Source organism: Cricetulus griseus, chromosome 7, assembly GCF_003668045.3.
Source record: "Cricetulus griseus strain 17A/GY chromosome 7, alternate assembly CriGri-PICRH-1.0, whole genome shotgun sequence".
NCBI lineage: Eukaryota > Metazoa > Chordata > Mammalia > Rodentia > Cricetidae > Cricetulus > Cricetulus griseus.
Window position 1 is genome coordinate 67,409,467 of NC_048600.1, and position 21,962 is coordinate 67,431,428.

The 21,962-nt window shown below is 42.1% G+C and overlaps 1 protein-coding gene across 1 annotated transcript in view; it reads right to left on the reverse strand.

Annotated features, from left to right (window-relative positions):
• Positions 1–2,349: 2,349 nt before the first annotated feature.
• Hspa4 (heat shock protein family A (Hsp70) member 4) overlaps positions 2,350–21,962 on the reverse strand; it is a 40,924-nt gene continuing 21,311 nt past the window's right edge. The window contains exons 8-19 of the mRNA XM_027427554.2: positions 19,090–19,166; positions 16,154–16,305; positions 15,499–15,605; positions 14,117–14,250; positions 12,893–13,074; positions 11,778–11,867; positions 10,452–10,604; positions 8,820–8,945; positions 7,792–7,899; positions 5,113–5,232; positions 4,515–4,676; positions 2,350–4,356 (exon numbers count right to left, since the gene is read on the reverse strand). Coding sequence (XP_027283355.1) covers positions 4,153–4,356; positions 4,515–4,676; positions 5,113–5,232; positions 7,792–7,899; positions 8,820–8,945; positions 10,452–10,604; positions 11,778–11,867; positions 12,893–13,074; positions 14,117–14,250; positions 15,499–15,605; positions 16,154–16,305; positions 19,090–19,166 — 1,615 coding nt within the window. The 3' untranslated portion in view covers positions 2,350–4,152. The remainder of the gene's footprint in view (positions 4,357–4,514; positions 4,677–5,112; positions 5,233–7,791; positions 7,900–8,819; positions 8,946–10,451; positions 10,605–11,777; positions 11,868–12,892; positions 13,075–14,116; positions 14,251–15,498; positions 15,606–16,153; positions 16,306–19,089; positions 19,167–21,962) is intronic.

Consider the following 21,962-nt stretch of genomic DNA (forward strand, 5'->3'; position numbering starts at 1 on the left):
TTGCTTCATGGGCTGATGCTGAGATCACAGTCTTCCTTCCTACAATTCTTAGAGCAGCCTCAGCTCTGGATGGCAGCATCCAGTCCAGAGGGCAACATCCAGTCCACAAGGGCAGCAGTATTCCAGGTCTGAGGGTCATGTCCTGGAACTGTCCCCACTGACACCCATCCAAGGAATGTACTGGCAACCACAAGAAGCCTGAAGACTGGCAAGAACCATCCTCGTTTAATTCTAGACCACAGGCACTGAACACTCCTCAGCATGCCAATGAGCCCAGTAGGCTGGGCACTTGAGAATTTCGTTTCACTATGCCCGAGCTCCTTATGATCAGCCAGCCCCACCTTCTGAAACACTCCGGAAACATCCAGGCCTGCTGGCCATTGGATTTTTCATTGTCAGCCTCCCTCTTCCTGGCACACCTTCTGCTCTGGAAGCTTCTACTTCCTTTCTGGACACTTCTAAGTACAGTCCATTCCCAAACAAGGGGACACTTCCTACTCTGACCAGAGGCTTCCTTCCATAGTTACCTGGAACCACAGTTCCCACCTCTATCCCATTCACCCCACTGATTTTATAACCAGCAGCAGCAGCAACACTTGCCATGACCCCTACAAACATAAGCTCCATTTATCTGATAGCATTATTTTTAGTCTCCTTAAAATCATTTTTTTTTTTTTTGATTTTTCAAGACAGGGTTTTTCTGTGGCTTTGGAGGCTGTCTTGGAACTTTGTAGACCAGGCTGGTCTCGAACTCAGAGATCCACCTGCCCCTGCCTCCCGAGTGCTGGGACTAAAGGCATGCACCACCACTGCCCGGCTTAAAGTCATCCTTTTATTTATTGCTTGCTAACTTATTTTGGAGCTACCCCCACATAATCCAGACTAGCCTCAAATTCACTACATACCAAATATGATCCTGAACTGTGATCCTCCTTTCCACCCAACTCTCCAAGAATACTGGAATTACAGGCATGCATCATGTAGGATTTATATGACACTAAAGATGGAGTGATTGGGGCTTCGAGTCGGCAAAGCAAGCACTCTGAGCTGTATCCCCAGTCCATTGTGTCATTCTCTTTGTTTTGTTTTAGACAGGCTGTCAGGCTGGACATTGAATTTAGAGATCCACCTGCTTCTACCTCCCTTGACCTTCTCTTTAAAACTTTTAAGGCCAACATGACACATCCCTTTAATCTCAGCACTTGGGAGCCAGAGGCCGGCAGAGTTTGAGGCCATCCTAATTCATATAATGAATTCCAGGACACCCAGGGCTACACAGAGAGACCCAGTCTCAAAGGCCAAACAAAAAATTTACTTCCAATATTTGTTGAAATCATTCAATAATCCAAGCTGGTCTCCGGTCTCCTGCCGCAGTTCCCCTAGTGCTAAGGTTGTGGACATCACCACTGTGCCCAGATACTTCCTTTATGTATGAGCGTTGTCTACATGTGTTTCTGCACCAAGTGTGTACTTGGTGTCTATGAAAGAAGGCATCAGATCCCCTCGGACTGGAGTTACAACTACGAGCCACAATGTTGGTGGTGGGAATCAAACCCAAGTACATGGAAGAGCAGCCAGTACTGAGCCATTTCTCCAGCCCCAAAATACTGTAACACCACAAAATCTCAAATTTTCTATTAATCTGAGAGCACACACAACAGGAAAAATACACAGGAAGAGTCTACCCATGCTGGTCAGTGGTGGTGTACATCTTTAATCCCAGCTTTTGGGAGGTAGAGGCAGGCAAATCTCTGAGTTCAAGGCCAGCCTGGCCTACAGACCAAGTGCTAGGACAGGCTCCACAGCTACACAGAGAAACCCTGTCTGGAAGAAAAAAAAAAATCAAAAAATTAAAAACAAGGGAGGGGATGGAGGACACCAAAACAATGATGTAGCTTTATTTCATCAAATCAGTTAAGAGAAAAAGGGAGCTGGCTCAGTGGTTAAGAGCACTGATTGCTCTTCCAGGGGCCCCAAGTTTCTTGAACTAAGTGGGTTCCAGGACAGACAGGGTTATGTTGAGAGGGGAAAGGGGAGGGAGAGACTAAAGGGGGTATGACTTTACATAGTAATGCCTTTGACCTCTCCCTATCTAGAATCCATGACTTGACAGTACAGGTCTCACGGCTTCATTCCGGTTCCCACACACATCACAGGACATACACCATGTACTCACTAGCAGATTCTAGATCTTCAATTGCTGTCAAAGCAGGCCTCACAGAGAATTCCTACACCAAGTAGGGGGCTTAGAGGGATGAAAAGTGATGTTGCGTGAAATGGAGTCTCCCCATATCTCTCACACACTCACACTCACCAGCCCAAGTAAGGAAATTAACAAAACCATTCAAGTTAAGACAGGTTTCTTTTATTAGTTTTTCCTAAACTTTGTCTCATGTTTACTGTTTTTCTTAGTGTAAGAATGTGATCTTGAGTTTTTAACAAACCAATTTGGATAATGCAACCTGGATAAATGCTTGTTTGCACACAAGTCATCAGTTGCCACTCTGGCCTGCCTCCACATAAATCCAATTGGTATGTCTAGACAGAGAGGAAGCAGATCATCTGATTTCTAGCTTTAACTTTAAACTTCAAACTCATCCCCACCCCAACACCCGAACCCTCCCACGTACCCACACAATGTTTATGAGAAATGGTCATTAAGAACAGTCAGTTGCATAAGAGTTGGCTTAATCCTGCAGCCTGCACTTGAAATAGGTATTGGCCTCACAGCAAGGCCAGCAGGCACTCCTGCAGCAAAGCAGAGCGTACATTGGGCCTGGGGGCTCCAGGGCTGTGCTGAGCTGGCATCCAGTCGCTTCCACCGGAGGAGTTCTTTCCTCCTCCCTTATCACCCGACTCTAGAGCACTAGAGAGCTACAGCACTTTCTGTACAGACAGACAGAAGGCATAGTGAATCGAACTATGCATGGTTTTAAGCTTATTTCCAACAAGCAAAAATAAACAGATAGGCTCTGTTACAGAGATCAGTGATTACAAAGACCCAGAACATAACAACCAACACTTGTAACTAAGGCAGGTAACCAACTCTGCCCTCTACTGCAGGAATCCCTTTATTTCCAGAACATCTTCCTATAGACTTGCCCCAGGAAATGTGTGGTGCCCTGACAGTCTTCGGTCAACAAGGTGACCTTGAGCACCTTAACACTCATTTCAGACTCATCCAGAGCAATAGCTTACAATCTGCCAGCTGTTTCAACATACAGATTGGTAGATTCAAGACACATAAACATTAACATAGGTGATAGCAAATGTGCTAAGAACCTTGAACTCTATCCTATTCCATCCAATTCTCTAATTTACACACACATCTCCCACTTGAGCGGGTCAGGGTACAAATCTTTCCACCATAATAAGCAAGGATGGATAGCTCAGACTCACCATGCCTACACACCACCTGTGTTATCTACAACCTAACCTGAAGGGAAAACTAGACTTTGATGCTTCTGTATTAGTGAACTTACTTTTGGGAAGTATGGAAAGCTACTATATCCAAGTCCCTTGATTCACTAAAGCTCGCTTTAAGGGAAGAGGCCATGTAGCTTTTATACTGCTTGCTGAGGGAGAAAGGTAGACAGACAGGGCTGGGAATGGAGAGCAATGAGGCCTCAGAGCAGGCCCCTGCTGCACTCTACGCTCCTGTGTTAATCCATGCTCGTCCATGCTCTGGCCCTCAAAAAAGAAAAACAGAGGAAGTGCCAGCCACACCCCTCCACAGGCTGAGAATACTGGTGGTGATCTCCACCCAGACTTTACAAGCATAATTTGAGTTTCTGTCGTGTATAAAGAAAAGCCTGCCTGGCAGCTGTCTCTACTTTTGCTAGAGCTCAGTTTTCCCAAACATACTTCATCTTGTAGAAGCATGATTAAAACACAAAGGAGGGAGGCGAGAGCTCAGAAAGCCTAGCTGGACTCTTAAACAGGACCGTAATGAAGAGAGACAGTCAGTGCACTTCATCTCTGGATCTAACTAGTTAGAAGTCAAAATGCTCCATACATTACCTATACCCCACCCCCAAGATCCCCTAAAAACTAAGAAATCTCCAGTATTTGCTTGCTCTAGTTGATATTTAGAACAAAGTTGACAACTTAAAGCTTTATAATAGTCTGTTTTAATATAAACAAGTGTTGGAATCAATCAATGTCCATCTCAGGAAGCTTCTTGTCTGCATCAGAAGGCACAGCTGTATCTGCACCCTGCTCGGCAGCCTGGGGACCTGGACTATCTCCTTGGCCGTCCACTGGTCCATTCTGCTCAGCATGTTTTGGCTCCTCCTTTGGGGGTTCCACTTTGGGTTTGGGCTTTGAAATTATAGGACTACAAATACTCGTCAGTTCCTAGAATGGTAAAGAAAGAAAACTATGATTTCTTATAAATTAAGTACATTTTATATTGCATGTTAAACCCCAGCAGCTAAGAAGCATAATGAAGTCCCAACTGTTAATAACAAAACAGATGCCAAGTAAAGACCAAAGTACACAAAGTTGAAAACTACCTTAATTTTAGCTTCAATCTCCTTTGTCTTGACAACTGGATCCGCCGTCAGGCTCTGTTTGTTCTGTAGGTTCAGCTTGCTATTCATCCATTCCATCGCTTCATTGGTGCTCTTCTCTACCTTCGTCATGTCAGCAGCATCCAAGTGCTCATACTGGTCCTCCTACAAGTGAGGGATGGACAGATAAGTACCAAGAATAAGCCACTCCCTCCCCAATACTGTCTTTCAAATATTCTCATCTTGGGGCTGGAGAGACAGTTCAGTGGCTAAGGGCACTTACAGCTCTTATATAAGGCCTTCATTCAGTTCCCTTCACCCACATTGGGCAACTTAAAAACCACCTGTAACTCCAGCCCCAAGAAGAATCCAATACCTTCAATGTGCACAAGAATAAAACTAATAAAATATGACTTTAATCCCAGCACTCAGGAAGAGGAGACAGGCAGATCTCGGAGTTCCACACCAGCCTGATCTACAGAGTGAGTGCCAGGCCAGGCTAGGCTACACAAAGAAACACTATCTCAAAAAAACAAACCTCAAAACACAAAAACAAATACAGTGTCCTAAACAAAATCATAGAAAAATGAAAATAAGATACCTTGTTTTTAAAAGAGCTGATCACTTTCATATACTGTTGAATTTGCTTCCCTAGTTCTTCAAATAACTTTGGTCTTTCTTCAGATTCCTGGAACCGTGTCTTAATAGGCTGACCTAAATTCTAACAAGAGAATACACAGGTTTGTACAAGTTAGCTTACGCTAAGTCACACTGCTGCTACTAGGACTAAGGGTAATGGGACTAAAGTGTCACTCTCTGGGTATGTGTGTTACATACACACACACACACACACACACACACACACACACACACACACACACACACACACAATACAATACATGAATGTCTATTAAGGTAAATGTTTCTCCAAGCCATCATAAGTACCAGGCTCCTCCTTTGGCTGCTCATGAGCTACAGTCAAGACTGTCCCGAGGGGAATTATTTATCATTACTAACCAAGCCCCAGTTCTCACAGTAGGAGGACAACCAAGCCTCCAAAAGTTATGTGTCTTCTAAATGTATTTGCCCCAACAATTTTTCTTATTAAATAAAAACCACATTGGGGCAGGGAGTAGGAACTGGGATTGACATGTAAAGCAATCTTGTTTCTAATTCAAATTAAAAACAAAACAAAACAAAACAAAAACACATTGGAGCAGGCAGATCTGAGTTTGAGGCCAGCCTGGTCTAAAGAACAAGTTCTAGGACAGCCAGGACTACACAGAGAAACCCTGTCTCAAAAACAAACAAAAACCACACTGAAGGGGCTGGAGAGATGGCTCAGCAGTTAAGAGCACTGGCCACTCAGAGAACCTGGGTTCAAGTCCTAGCAGGCACATACTAGGTGGCTCAGAACCATCTGTTATAGATGGAATCAGATTCCTGGCCTCCAAGAACACTGCACAGACATGGTGCAAAGACATACATTCAGATATTCACTCTCACACATAAAAATAAATAAAATCTCAACAACAACACTTTTAAGCCATATTAGACTCCAATGAAACCACAATACCACTATCAAGGTGAAAGTGACAAAATTTCAGGGGCCAAAAAGATGACTCAGTGGTTACAGCACTGGCTGCTCTTGCAGGACCCAGGTTTAATTCCCAGCACCCACATAGTGGCTCACAACTGTCTGTGACTCTAGTTCCAGGGCATCCAATATCCTCTTTTTGGTCTCCTTGGACAGCAGACACAAAAGTGACACACAGACACGCATGCAGACAACACACTCATACACGTAAAATAAAGAAAGCTTTTTTAAGTGGCAAAATCCACTCCCAGAGAAAATTCTCCACAACAAATAACCCAGTCTCTAGAGCACATACATGAGAAAAGGCAGAAAATAAGGTCAGCCACATAGATGAGGAGACCCAAGGAGAACTATGTGCACTGTATCTGGGTCTCAATTCAAATCAACTAAATGATCACTGCTTAGGAAATGAAAACTTGAAAACTCAACACATGAGACTTCTGGTGCAATAATGGTACAGCATGAGGAGGTGGGTTTTACAAGAAGATTGAAATATTCTGTATTAAACATAACCCAAACACGAAAGTCTTAACTCAAGAGAAGGTACAGAAAAGACACTAGCCAAGATGGCTGCAATGACTGGCCTCGACTTTCATATGCTTGGCATCACCCAGATGACAAAGAAAAACATTTTGCACAGTAAAGCCGGGTAGTAACGGTGCATGCCTTTAATTACAACACTTGGGTGGCAAAGGCTGGTGGATCTGAGTTCCAGAATAGCTAAGCGACACAGAGAGACTGACTCAAAAAACATATATAAAAAACAAAAGCATAGCTAGCAGAGCCACTTGCATCCCTGCCAGCATGAGCTAAGTAAGCCCCAGGCACTGTTGTTGGACAGCTGCAATGCCTAGTTCCTCTGGAAAATCCACAATACAAAGCAGAAGCAATAGGAAATATCCAATTTCCTCTCGGTGAATTATAATTTTTTTATAGTATTACAGGGTAATACTTTCTATGTTAACCATTCAGTTTTTGATGGGAGATGTTCTTCTGTATATATGTTTCTCTTACTGGTTGATGAATAAAACACTGATAGGCCAGTAGTCAGGCATGAAGTATAAGTGGGGCTACCAGATGAGGAGAATTCTGGGGAAAGGAGGAAAGAGAAGCTTCAAGAAGACACCATGTAGCTACAGCAAAGATAGGATGCACCAGGCATTCTCTGGGAAGATAAAGCCATCTAGAAATACATATATTAATAGTTATGGGTTAAAAATTGAGAGCTAGCCAATAAGGAGTCTGAGCCATTGGCCAAGCAGTTTAATTAATGTAAGTCTCTGTGTGTTTGTTTATTTGGCACTAAATGGCTGTGGACCAGGAGAAACTCTGTTTACAAGTTTATCATTGAGTTTCTCAAACATACATGAGATGTTTTGCTTTCACCCACAAGAAAACCATACCACACCTCAACTACATTGTGAGGGAAAGCCCTGACTACCACTGTGTGACAGGCACCTCTGAGGCAGGACTTGCTGCTCCTTCTATGTCCTGAAACCAAGAAGGTCCTCAATCCTAACTCCCTGGAACAGAAGGTTAACTCAGTCTATAAAGAAAAATAATGGATTAGGGTCATCAGAGCAAACAGTTCTGGAATGCATTTTTGGCCTATGTTCTTTACTTAGAAGCACCCCTCTCTGGAAGCTACAGAGGCATAGACCCCTCTGCTTAAGAGTCACGTACTTTTAATTCAGCCAATTTGTCCACATAAACTTGCTTTGGTTGGTCTTCTCCATCTTCATATAACCAATTTTCAGTATCTTCTAATTTTAAGGTAAAACTATTACGATCCTGTAAAGAAAAAAAAAACATGATTATAACGCGTTCTATCTCTCTCTCTCTCTCTCTCTCTCTCTCACACACGCACACACACACACACACACACACACACACACACACACACACACACACACACACAACGGCAAACATTTTAACAGGAAAGAAAATAGTAAATACAAAATAGGTCTGGGGAGATGGATCAGTAAGTAGTTAATGTGCTTGCAATACCCAGAACCCATGTAGAAGCCAAGCAAGTGCTTGGCTTCTGTAATCCCAGCACTCTTGAGACAAGAGATGCGGGTCCCCAGAATAGGCTGGCTAGCTACACTAGTAAAACACCAGCCAGTTGCAGGTTCAAGGAAAGACTGCCTCAAAAATCAAAGTGGAGAAAAATCAAGGAAGACAGCAGATATCAATTCTGAGCCTCTATATGAATTCACATCCATGTGCACCCTTCATACATGCATAGTCAAAAACTTACAACTATGTAACTCACACTCAAAGAGAACATTTCTCAGTATTTGAGTTTATTTCATGCATATGAATGTTTTGCCTGCCTATATGTACTTGTACCACATGCAGGCCAGAAAAAGGTGTCACTTCCCTAGAACCGTAGTTATAGACATTGTGAGTCACCACAGGGGAGCTGAGAAACAAGTCAGGTCTTCTGAAAGAGCACCAAGTGCTCCTAACCACTAAGCGCGCTCTGGCTGGCGCTGGCGCTCTCTCTCTCTCTCTCTCTCTCTCTCTCTCTCTCTCTCTCTCTCTCTCTCTCTCTCTCTCTCTCTCTCTCACACACACACACACACACACACACAACACACACACACACAAATTTTTAGTGACTTGGTCACACACACAAAGTAGCAGACATCCCTTCTCAAGTGTCTGAAGATTTCCCTACTCCCACAGTACGAGAGCAGCACACTTACATCTTCACTCACAAACTTCTCATATTCACCACTAAGCTTGTCTCTCATCTCGTACACATATTCTTCCACAGCATTCTTGGCATCATTCCGTTCCTTCTCCAGTTTATCCTGCATGATCATCTTACCCTGGAAATAGCAGAAATGTATTAGACCTTACAAGGCCAACTATGACCATTTCCTCTTAAGCATCAACTGACACAAAAAGAGCTTTCCCCATTCAAATCTTCCCATTCTTTCTAGTCACTCCAACAAAATAGATCTAGGAATATAATCTGGAAGAAAATTTGAAGGTCAGTTATGTAGGGTTTTTTTGGGGGGGGGGAGGGATAGTGAAATTATTAAGTCAAAATTAAATTAAATATATTTAAGACAAGAGTAGAAGCACACATCTCTGATCCCACTTGTTTACTCAGAGTTCCAGGATAGCCAGGGGTACACAGAGAAACCTGTTTTTTTGGGGGGAGTTAGGGTTTTTTTTCTTGGGGGGGGCGGGATGTCCATGATGTTATGAGAACTTTTTTATTTTGCTGGGCATGGTGGTACATGCCTTTAATCCTGGAACTTGGGAGAGGCAGGGTGATCTCTAAGTTCAAGACCAATCTGGTCTACAAAGTGAGTCCAGAACAGACCCCCAACAACAAAAAAAGAAAACTAAAATTTTAAGAAACAATTTTATAGCCATATGGTATGCTTCTACTTTATTATTTAGTATAGAACACTAAGAAAAATCAAATGTATTGATGAAGGTCCTGTCAAACAGAACTTCTCAAAGATCTGGCAGGTACAGAGGACCTGCCTTAGCTGTGTGACTTCTACTGACCAGCTGCTCTGACTTGTCACCTCAAATCCACATATCCTCCCCAAAACTGAGCAATACTCCCTGAAACCAAAGACAGTGTCAAAAAGCTCTGGACAGCCTAGCATGGTGGTGGTGGTAGCACACACCTTTAATCCTAACAACTTGAGAGATGGAGGCAGGTGGAACTCTATGATCAAGACAATATGGTCTTCATAGCGAGTTTCAGGACAGTCAGGGAGAGCCAAAAGCAAAAAGCCTCTTGACAGAGCAAGCAATACAGATATCATGTTACTATCATACACAAAGAACATTAACAAGCCATGGCTATACTTCTTAAATCTGCTCTTACCAAAAATAGTCCAAACTGGCAGAAACCCTAAAAGAACCCTTTTATACGGGTTGCATATCAGGTATTTACATTACAGTTCTTAACAATAGGAAAATTACAGTTGTGAAGTACAGCCCAGTGAGGTGGCAGAGGCAGGCAGGTATCTGTGAGTTTTGAGGCCAGCCAGGTCTAAAAACTTGAGTTCCAGGACAGCCAGGGCTGTTACAGAGAAAACCTGCCTAGAAAATCCAATAGATGATAATAGACAGACAGACAGACAATATATGGTTGGGATCACCACAACATGAGGAAGAGAGCAAGTGAGTGACTGACTAACTTAAGTAAATAAAATAGAATGAAAAAAATAATTTTACGGTTGGGATCACCACAACATGAGGAACTATATTAAAGGCATTAGGAAGGTTAACAACCACTGTCCTGGGAGAGGGAGAAGGGATTGACAAGTGAAACAAGCTTGTTCCTAAAGGCTACAGTGTGGATGTACCTCATTCTCTGTATACAGGCCAAGCATCTCTCGGTCCAGCTGCCACAGCAGCTGACTCTCGATGGGCAGGTCCACAGTGCTGGTCTTCACTTTTGCCTTCTTGGCTTGAGGTGGTTGGTCCGTCTTTTTATCTTTTGATCCAGCTTGAGAGGTCTGAAGAAAAAAAAAGAAAGAAAGAAAAAAAAAACTATGAAGAACAGAAACGTACAGACTAACCTAAATTTAAAATTGACCAAGTCAAAAGTAACTCATGATTATCATCCAGAAAGTTAAAAGTGAATCTGTTGTCTCTGGAGTAGTAAATTCAGAAGGAAAACATAATGGTGGTCATCAGGGATCTGGGAAAGGACGAGTAGAGAATTTTATTTTTAAGACAGAAAGTAAAAAATAATAAAGGTGCATGCTTTTAATCCAGCATGAGGGAAGAGGAAGGTGAAAGGTTCAGGCTTTGATGCTGATCGGCTCTACCTCTTTAAGAGACAGACCCTGTCCCCTGACAACAGTCAGGGCATGCGCAAAAAAACGTGCTACGTCATCACCATGTCACCCATGACCCATGATGACTCTGGACATGCATGGAACCTCAGTGCGCATGCTCAGTCTTTAGAAGTCCCAACTTTCCTGCTTCTCTTTCTCTCTGCTTCCTCTCTCTCTCTGTTTCTTCTTGGCTCTCCCTCACCTATGCACTCTCTCTGCCTCTATGGTGACCAGCCATGGCAGTCAGCCATTACCCCTGTTCCTCTTCTCTCTTAGTCTCCACACTCTGCTGAGCCCATATAATAAACTACTCAGTATGTCTCATCCTTCAGCTTTCTCTTTTCCTCTTTTTAAATAAAAACTTAACAGAAGGTGAATCTCTGTGAGTTCGAGCCCACCCTGGTCTACATAGTGAGTTCAAGGACAGGCTCCAAAGCTACAAGAGTAGCCCCTATCTTGAAACAAAAAAATTTTTTTCTTCACCCCAGGTGGTAGCGTATTGCACCTTTAATCCCAGCACCTGGGAGGCAGAGGCAGGCATATCTCTGAGTTTGAGGCCAGCCTGGTCTACAAAGCAAGTTCCAGGACAGCCAGGACTGCTACACAGAGAAATCGTCCAAAAATAGTAATTTTTTTCTATACACACAACCAGAGTAAAACTTAGCAAAGAAAAAAGAAATCTTATGCCTCACTGTTTCATCAGTAACAAATTACCAATGATATATGCTCTTTCAAACTTTCCAAAGCACTATGCAATATATAAAAACTGTACAAACATATACTAGTGTCTAAACACATCCCAAGACAGGCCCTGGCATTTGTAAGAGACTGAGAATTCTAAAGCTGTACCTCCATTTCCTCAGACTCCACCTTGTTTTCCGCTGGGGTCTGTGGCTGCTGCTCTTCAGCATGTGGTTCCTCCTGGTCCACTTGCATCTTCTGTAAACAGTCAAATTAAACACTGAAACCAGAAGAACCTAACAAAAAAACTAGGCAGCGTTCATCAACACACAAAAATCACACGGTCTAGAACTTAGCATACTGAGGATCAAAATTTCAACTATACACAAGTTACCCAGGACACAAAACTTTCCTCTCTGTAGTTCAACACCACAACTTAAGACATGTGCTGCCCTTGTATGAGGTAGAGGAAATACGGAATTGCTTTGTGAAGCAGAAAGCCTTCAGCAGAGTATGGCAAATTCAACTCTGAAGCAAACTTGAGCTTCCTTCCCCTCCACATGATTCCTCCCAGAGCTCTGACTTTGGCAAGAGTTCCTACACCACCATTGTGATATCAAAAACACAACCTTTGTACATGCTGGGGGTGAGAAGAAACCCAGAGAATTCTTACAGCAGTAATAAGGAAGTTTGTGGAAGCCAGGCGTTGGTGGCGCTCGCCTTTAATCCCAGCACTTGGGAGGCAGAGGCAGGCGGTTCTCTGTGAGTTCGAGGCCAGCCTGGTCTCCAGAGCAAGTGCCAGGATAGGCTCCAAAGCTACACAGAGAAACCCTGTCTCGAAAAAACAAAAAAAAAAAAAAAAAAGAGAGAGAGAGAGAAAAAGAAAAGAAAGAAAGTTTGTGGAGCATCTGAACCAAGAGCTCGATGTGGGTGGCTTATGGGCATAGTTCAAGATGCTATGGGTGCCTGAATCCCCATACATACCACATCTGGGGAAGCGAGTCAAGCTTTTAAAATTTGATGTACAAAGAGACCTACATTTATCAAGAGTGCATAATCTATTGTACTTTTGAAAGCAGACTTAAGAGTAGTTTCCTATCATCAGTAGTAGTTTAAGCTGAGAAATGGTCTGAAGAAGAGCCAATTTCAGTTCATTTCAGTTCTACTCCAGTAAAATATAAAACTGGGTTGAGTGAGGCATGTACAAACCCACTCAGTAGCTCTCAGTGCTCCTATCAGCCAGTCAGATGACCAGCATAAATGGTATGAAACATCCAGGTTACCTCTTCTTCCTTTGCATTCTGATCAGTCTCCATGGGCTCCTCATTTTCCTCAGACTTGTGAACTTCTACTAAGGACGCACTGGACACACTGAAAATGCCATGGACATTTACCCGAACCTTGACTTTCACTTTGGAGCTGGAGCCATCAGACTGTGGAGTGACTTTCTGAACTGAAAACTGAGCTAGGGATGTAAAAAAAAAGATACTAGAGAATGTACAATGTAAGACTGAACTTAAACTTCCATATACCTAATAATAAAGTAAGCTACCAGGCTACGATCATTTCAACACAGTGGCCTTTTCCTTCCTCTCACACAAAGCTCCCTCTTGCCAGCCTCCACTGAGAGCTCAAATGTCTCTTATCAGTATGCACTTTCCTCCAGTTCCCTTTTTTTGCTGCATATGATGTGCCAGATAGTAAAGTGCCCAATTTCCACAATTTTGAATTTTCAGTTTATGTCATTTGCTAAGAAATTATCATTTGTAAATCTCACTACTATACCAAGGGTTTGTTTTGGAAGTTTTTTTCTTAAAGCTCAAAGACAATTTTATTAAGAGTTTAAAAAGAATGTGGCCGGGCGGTGGTGGTACATGCCTTTAATCCCAGCACTTGGGAGGCAGAGGCAGGTGGATCTCTGTGAGTTTGAGACCAGCCTGGTCTACAAGAGTTAGTTCCAGGGCAGCCTCTAAAACCACAGAGAAACCCTGCATCAAACCTTCCTCCCTGCCCACCCCCACCAAAAAAAACAACAACAACAAAAACAGTGGAACAGGTAAACTATACATCTTGGCAGTTGCCTCAAAAAGAAAAAGTCAGTGGGAGAGGTCAGCCACACAGTGGGTTTCAGAGGAAGAGTATGGAAGACCAATGTGTTAGTGAGAGCATACCCACATACCAGTACTAGAAAGAAATAAGACAGAAAAGGATATAGAAGTTAACCCTTCTGGGTATGACTATCATGGTCCTTCCTATCCTACAAATGGAAACTGGGCAGCCAACTTCCTTCACACAGTTTCTGCAGGCCTCTGAGGATGCTCCTGCTCTTCATCCACAGCAAACATCTTACAAAAATCTTGGCCTCTCTCTTAAGATAGTATTTCCAAATCATAACCATTCCCAGTTTATAAAGAATCTTGTCAACTTGAGTAGTCTGTATTTCTTTCTTTTAGTATTCCAAGTAGAGACAAATATTTGTTACTATTCTAGTTTCCAATTCTACTTACCTATAGCAGGATCTGGATAGGGCAAATCCTGAGGAGAGCTATAGTAGGCCTCAAGAGTGAAAGGCTCCTTTCTATAAAAGGTGAGGACTTTGGAGAAAGGAGCAGCGTGATTTTTAGGAAAGACTTCACAGTCACTAGGTAGAAAAAAAAGACAAAACTCCACAAATTAATATTCTTGCTTATTAATTTATTCCAGTCTTTTTTATTTATTCTATGGGGTTTGTAGGTGTGTACATGTTAAGGTCAGAGGAGTCTTCCACCTTATTTGAGATGGGGTCTCTGCTATTTGCTGCTGTCCATTCCAGGCTCCCAGAGTGCAAGCTTCTCGGGATTCAAACTCCACCTCCCATCTCACCTGAGCTTTACATGGGTTCTGGGGATTTGAAAGAGGTCTTCGGGCTTGTATGACAAGCATTTACCCACCTAACCCTTAACCCAAATTCATAATATTCTTAACACTTTTGACACATGTATCCTAAGACTAATTATCGAACAGTCCTAGTTTCTCCTGATATTATTTCAGGGATATTATTCAAGGGAGGCTAGAGAGACAGCTCACCAGTTAAGAGCACTAGCTGCTCTTCCAAAGGACATGGGTTTGACTCCCAGCACACCCACATGTTGGCTCACAACTGTCTTTAGCTTCAGTTCTAGAGGATTCAATGCCCTCTTCTCAACTTCTCAGACACCAACCACTGACATGACATACAGGCATACATGCAGGTAAAATACACAAATAAAAACAAACAAAAAATAATTCTTTAATGAGCATTTAAAAAAAAAAAAAGCTTTTTCTGTCTCTCTCTCTTTTTTGGTTTTTCGAGATAGGGTTTCTCTGTGTAACAGACCTAGCTGTCCTGGAACTCCTGGCAAAAATAACACCCTTTTAAGAAGGAATATACCCGTTAATCGGGTCTGGCACACACATTTATTCCCAAACTGGGGAGGCAGAGGCAGGTAGATCTCCACAAGTTAGAGACCAACCTGGTCTACAGAATGATTTCCAGGACAGGCTCCAAAGCTATAGAAACTCCGTCTTGAAAAAGCAAAAAAAAAAAAAAAAAAAAAAAAAAAAAAAAAAAAAAGAAAGAAAGAAAAAAAAGAAAAAGAAAAAGGAAGGGGGGTATACACCCAATCAGCATAAAAGGATACCAAGTCTCAATGGGACCAAGCATAGAAAATTAAATGACAGGGCACTAATTTATGTATTAAAAACTCAGAACATGGCTGAAGACAGCTTTTATCTCTTGATCTTCCTGCCTCCCTCCACCTCTCACTACAGGGATTCACCAACATTCCTGGCCATGAATTTATACTGACAACTATCAACTTTGTTTCATATACCTAACAGACACGTGTGTAAAGGAAGGACGATGCATTACCTTGAGCCTTCTTCAGCTGGAGAATTCCATCTCAAAGATATTGGATATGCCACCACATCAGTGATAGAAAATTCTCTCACTTTGAAAGCAGGTGACAAGATTGCACACTAGAATAATTTTAAAAATTACATGACACAGACATTATAAATTGGTATTACTAGAACTACAAACAATGACTTCAGGAGACAATCAATGATTTATTATTTTCAGTAATAATGTAATAGTATCTGAACAGTTCTACAAACTACTGTCATTGTCAAATTTACTGTGCAACCCAGTTTTGCTCTACCAGCTCCCATGAACATGAAAACACTACTTTACACATTAATAGAAAATTCAACAAATTCCACGAGCTCTAGCTTAGAGTTATCTATGTGTCTTTCCCACCTTTGTTTGTTGTTGTTATTGTTTTTGTCTAGGCAATGTTTCTCTGTGTAGCCCTAGCTGTCTTGGACTCACTATGTAGACCAGGCTGGCCTCAAACTCAAGAGATCTACCTGCCTCTGCCTCCCAAGTTCATCTTAATACAAGCTACACGGTCCAATACATTTTAAGTACATCAGCGACCTATTTTTAAACAAAAGCTTTAGAATCTTACACCTTGAGATTGCCCTCTAGTTAACAGGTAGATATCAGCATGTTATGATTAACTCACCTGCAGTGCACAGCCTCGAGTGACAGCTTCATCTGCATTTAATGTTGTACTAAGTTCTTTACCAAAGAATTTGCTGATCTTCTCTTTCACTGCAGGGATTCGCGTGGCACCACCAACTATCTCCACTGCATAAATATCTTCTTTCTTTAACTCTAAGCCACAACAATGAGATATTTATAGAAGAATCTTTAAATCAGTATTTTACAATGAAGAAAGACGAGTGCATGGTGAACTAATCCACAGACATAAAAAAAACTCTGCTCCCTCACATACCCATCCCAAAATACACACACACACACACACACACACACACACACACACACACACACACACACACACACACAGGAGGTAGCCTCTGGGGAAACAATAGAGAAGAGCAGTACAACAGTGGGATCTGGAAGGCACTGACCAAGCACACTATACTTTCTTTACTCTGTATAAGCTCTGCTTGCCCTAACATACCATACTGTCATACCATCCTCAAGAGACCTAACATTGCAGCATGTTACCCACATTTGGGCCTCAAAATACTAAGTCATCCATGACCTGCCACTAGTTGGGTTTTCAGACCCAACTAGTCACTCCAGTGCTCAGTCCAGAGGACAAGACACAGTCCCAAATAGAGCCTAGGCACAGTCTCCTGGGTATCAGATGTTGAAAAAGGAGCATGGCAAGGCTCCGCTACTGCTCAAAATACCTAATGTCACTTGATTTCCCAGTCACATTTATCTAACAACCACTAGTTCTTGAGAAGAGCATTTAAAGAAACTGGCTTGAGTGCTGGTGCGATAGCTGAGTGCATTGAGGCACATACCTACCGAGAAGGCCTGCTGAACTCCGAGTTCAGTCTCCAGAACCCATGCATATATGGAAGAGAACATCAACTCTCATTAGTTGTCCCCTAACCTCCATTCATTTTTCAAAAAAGAAATGGCTGCAGCCAGGCCATTAGGCATGTGCCTGTAGTTCTGGCTGGAGGCTAAGGAAAGGAACTGGCTTAAGTCCAAGAATTCCAGACCAGCATAAGCAATACACCTGAGACTCCTCCTTCCCCTCAGAAGGAAAACTGGGGAGCATGGGGGATGCAACACTCCCAAACTCCAAAGTAAAAACACACTTACCCATCACCACTGACTTAAGACCCAAGCCAAGCCTACACCTTTAATCCCAGCACTCTGGAGGCAGAGGCAGGAGATCTCTGTGAGTTCAAGGCCAGCCTGGTCTACAGAATGAGTTCCAGAACAGCCAAAGATACAGAGAAAACAAAGACGCAAGCCAAAAGTTGGGTGATGGTGGCATATGCCTTTAAATCCCAGCACTTGGGAGGTAGAGGCAGGCACATCTCTGCAAATTTGAGGCCACCCTGGTCTACAAAGCAAGTTCCAGGACAGCCAGAACTGTTAACACAGTTAACAGTTGAAGGAAAAAAACAAAAAAAGACTCAAGCCAATTCAACACCCTGAATTAGTGACTAACAAAAAGGTAAACACTGTGTCCAAACCGTTGTAGTTAATAAAATATTCCTTAATGAGCTGTCATCATTTTAAGCCTGAAACAAACTTAAAGTAGCCTATAAAAGATACACCTGTCTGAGGCCAGCCTGGTCTACAGAGTAAGTTCCAGAATAGCCAGGGCTACAGAGAAACTCTGTCTTGAAAGACTAAACAAAAACAAAGAAATATGAGGTTTGCAATGTCTTTCTTTGCTCAAGTGAGTCAACTGTGATGTCTTCCTCCTACTTCTCCACTTTATTTTTGTGTATTAATTTATCTGGGGTTTTTTTTGTTTTGTTTTGTTTTCTGCCACAGGGAGCTCAGACATGGAGTGCTAGCTATCCTGGAATTCAGAGAAACACCTGCCTCTGCCTCCTGAGTGCTAGGATTATTTTGAGACAGGGTCTCTATAGCCTTCGATAGCCTTAAACTTGATGGTGACCTTAACCTTTTTTTAAAAGATTTTATTTATTTATTATGTATAAAACATTCTGCTTCCATGTATATCTGCACACCAGATCTCATAATGGATGGTTGTGAGCCACCATGTGGTTGCTGTGAATTGAACTCAGGTCCTCTGGAAGAGCAGCCACTGCTCTTAACCTCTGAGCCATCTCTCCAGCCCCTGACCTTACTGTCTCCTATATGCTTAAAATGGGGTACGTTCTATCTTCCCACCTCCATCATTTACTTTTTTAAAGTTCTATCTTCTGGGTTTATAATATATACAGGTGTTTTGTCTGCATGTGTCTGTGCATGATGTCGGTCCATGAACAATTGTATGCCATGCCTGATGCCAATGGCTTCAGTCTTTTTTTTTTTTTTCCTTCAAGATAGGGTTTTTCTGTGTTAACAGTTCTGGCTGTCCTGGAACTTGCTTTGTAGACCAGGGTGGCCTCTACCTGGGTCCACTGGTAGAGCAGCCAGTGCTCCAACCTCTGAGCCATCTCTTTAGCCTCATTTCTTGACACTCTTCCACTGAATCTCAAGTTTGATTCAGGAGTGATATACCTTCCCAGTGCTGGAGATTACAAGCGTGTGCAGCTGCACCTGGGTTTCATGTGGCTTCTGAGGAGCCAAACTAAGGTCCTCATGGTTTAGCAGCAAGCCTTTATCAACTAAGCCATCTCTCAGATCCATACCAAGCTAACCAAGGGCTCACTAACAGAAAGTTTATGAGACTAATGGAAAGTTTATATATCCATCTGCGTTTCAGACTAAAATGGCTTTTTTTTTTTTTTTAAGAGAAAACACTGCATTCTTCATAGAAGGCGGCTTTAGGGAGAAGAAACATTCCAAGAAGCAGATAAATCTTATTGAAGCATAGAACTGACAGTGTTCATGCAGCAAATATTTGACCCGGAGGAGAAAATGATAACACAAAATACATTCCCATTCCCAGAGTCTCAGATCCACAAACAATTCAATGACAAAAATACTTACTGGATTGTTCCAAAACACTGCGAAGTGGTGGCTCCACTCTTGCTAAGAGATCATCACACATCTCCAGAAATTTGCCTCTATTAAAGAAACAATAGGTTAAATCACATTCCACTTCTGTGCAGAACAGAAAGCTATCATCAAAAATCAGGTAATCATAAGCACCGGCAAGGATGTGGTAACTGCAGCCCTAGGCAATGTAAAACGAACACCAACTTTTTGCTTGGAATGTTAAACTCAGCATTGCCATGAGGATGGAGATTTCTGTCCCACCTGGTTCCACAGCCCTTTAGTCCCAAATAAATACACAGAGGCTTACATTAATTATATACTGTTTGGCTGATGGCTCAGGCTTATTTGGCTCACTCTCTTTTAATTATTAACCCATTTCTATTAATCTATGTATCTCCACCTTGTCTTGCCTTACACCAGTGATGCCCAGCCCTCTTGCTCCCTCAGCAGCTACATGGTGTTTCCCTGGTGTCTCCTCTCTGCCTTCCTCTTCTCAGCATTTTCCTAGTCTGGTAGCCTATATACTTTCTGCCTGGCTACATCCTGCCTGTCCCTTGGCCAAAACAGCTTTATTCATCAACCAATAAGAGAAACATATTCACAGTATACAGAAGGACACCCTCATAATCTCTTTTCTGTCTAAACAAAAACATTTTTAACTTTTTTTTTTCCGAGACAGGGTTTCTCTATGTAGCTTTGGAGCCTTATCCTGGCACTCACTCTGGAGACCAGGCTGGCCTCGAACTCACAGAGATCCTCCTGTCTCTGCCTCCCAAGTGCTGTGATTAAAGGCGTGCGCCACCAACGCCCGGCTTAACTTTAACACAGTAAAAATTATATATAACAGTTATCACATAAGAATTATACTTACGATATTTAGTCCATTAACATTTGGCAAAATTTAAAAAAAAAATTCTATCATTTATCTTTGTGTGTCTATGTTTTTATGTGTAATTTATCTTTTATCATAACTAAGGAAAACCATAACTATGTCTTCAACTCTAACCAAGACCTCAGGAGGACAATATATGAACTCTAGAATTGACAGACATCTTGCTGCCTAGACAGTCACCCAAAGCTTCTCTGTAACATTGAAGCATCCCTCTCTAGCTGATAGGCCATAGCATCTGGCAGACTTTCTAATAAACAGGAAACTGAAGGACCATCCTGTGCCTTGGCAAGTTCATAAAACTGGATATACTTATTTCACTTATTTCAACTAAAAATGCACAAAAGAATAAACAAATCCATAAAGACAGTAGACTGACATATGCCTTGAGATGGAAAGGAACTCAGAGTTATTGGGACTGAGTTTCTTTCTCTTTTAGAGAATGACAATAACATTCCAAAATTAGACAGTGACTGAACATCTTATGAACATATATAAAATCACTAAACTGTACATTTAAAATAGTGAGTTTCTTTATATATGAAGTCTACCAACAGCTACCAAAAACAGAATAGGAAGTGAAAACATATTGTAAATAAACAAATACATATGAAAACTAACCACAAAGTATTTAAGAACAAAACAAGCCAGTAGTAATGCCCCAGAGGACTCAATAATAGAGAATGTTACATCCCAAACAGGCTGGTGAATGTCTGAGCTGAGGCTGGTCTGGTCTATAGAGTAAGTTTCAGGACAGCTATGGCTATTACACAGAAAAACCCTGTGGGGGGGGGGGGTCCTTAAGAAATGCCAGATGAGTCAACAATTCCACTCTTAGGTGTGCCCCTCAAAGAACTGAAGACACTCAAGCACCTGTTGACAAAAGCCCACCTAACTACTCATACCACAGCTAAGAGTGAATGCTCATGAACTGGTGGATAAAAGGTGCATGGTATAGCCACACAATCCCAATCCCATTTGTCAGAAGAGCACTGGTGCATACTTCCTCATGAATAAGCCTCAAAACCATCATGCAAAACACACATTCATAGTTCCAGTGCTGTCATGTATGCAGATTAAATCTGAACCAGAACCAAGAACCACTTCACACACTGGAAATTTTGGGGGGGAAGGGGGGAGTTGAGACAGGGTTTCTTTGTGTAGTCCTGCGAAACTCACTCTGTAGGCCTCAAACTCATTTTTTGAGATGAGATCTTACATATCCCCCGCTGGCTTCAACACCATTTGATGGTACACATTCAAGCGGCTGGCTGACACCTAGAGGTATCACACCTACCCAAATAATTACATGAAGTGACACTGCACAGGGGCAGATCTGCCTGTGTCTGATCACTCCAAATCTCAAGGAAATGGCAGGTTTATGATAGCAATTTCTTATGGAAACCATGCTGGCCTCACACTATATAGCAAAGGATGATCTTGAACTTTTTATTGCTTTTTAATAAGTGTGTTTACATTTTTTAAAATACTTTTTATTTAATTTGCATTGGTATTTTGTATGTATGTCTGTATGAAGGTGTCAGATCTTGGAGTTAGTTGTTAGCTGCCATGTGGGTACTAGGAACTGAACCAGAGCCCTTTGGAAAAATACTCAGTGCTCTTAACTGCTGAGCCATCTCTCCAGCCCCGAGTGTGTTTACATTTAATGGATGTGTTTACATTTGTGATGGTACAAACTTGGATGTTCTCTCCTTCTACCATGTGGATCCTGGAGATTGAACTCAGGTCACAAGGCATGACAGTAATCACTGTTATTTGTCCAGTCATCTCTCTAGCCTGACTTGAACTTCTGGCCCTCCACCTTATCTGCCTTTTATGTAGTGCTGGTATAAGAACATAGGGTTTCAGGAATGCTAACGAAGTACTCTACTAAGCCACACCTCTAGCCTTTACCTTTTTTGTTTTTTTATCTAAAGACAAAATTAATTCACAAGATACACTGTAATGTTGAAAG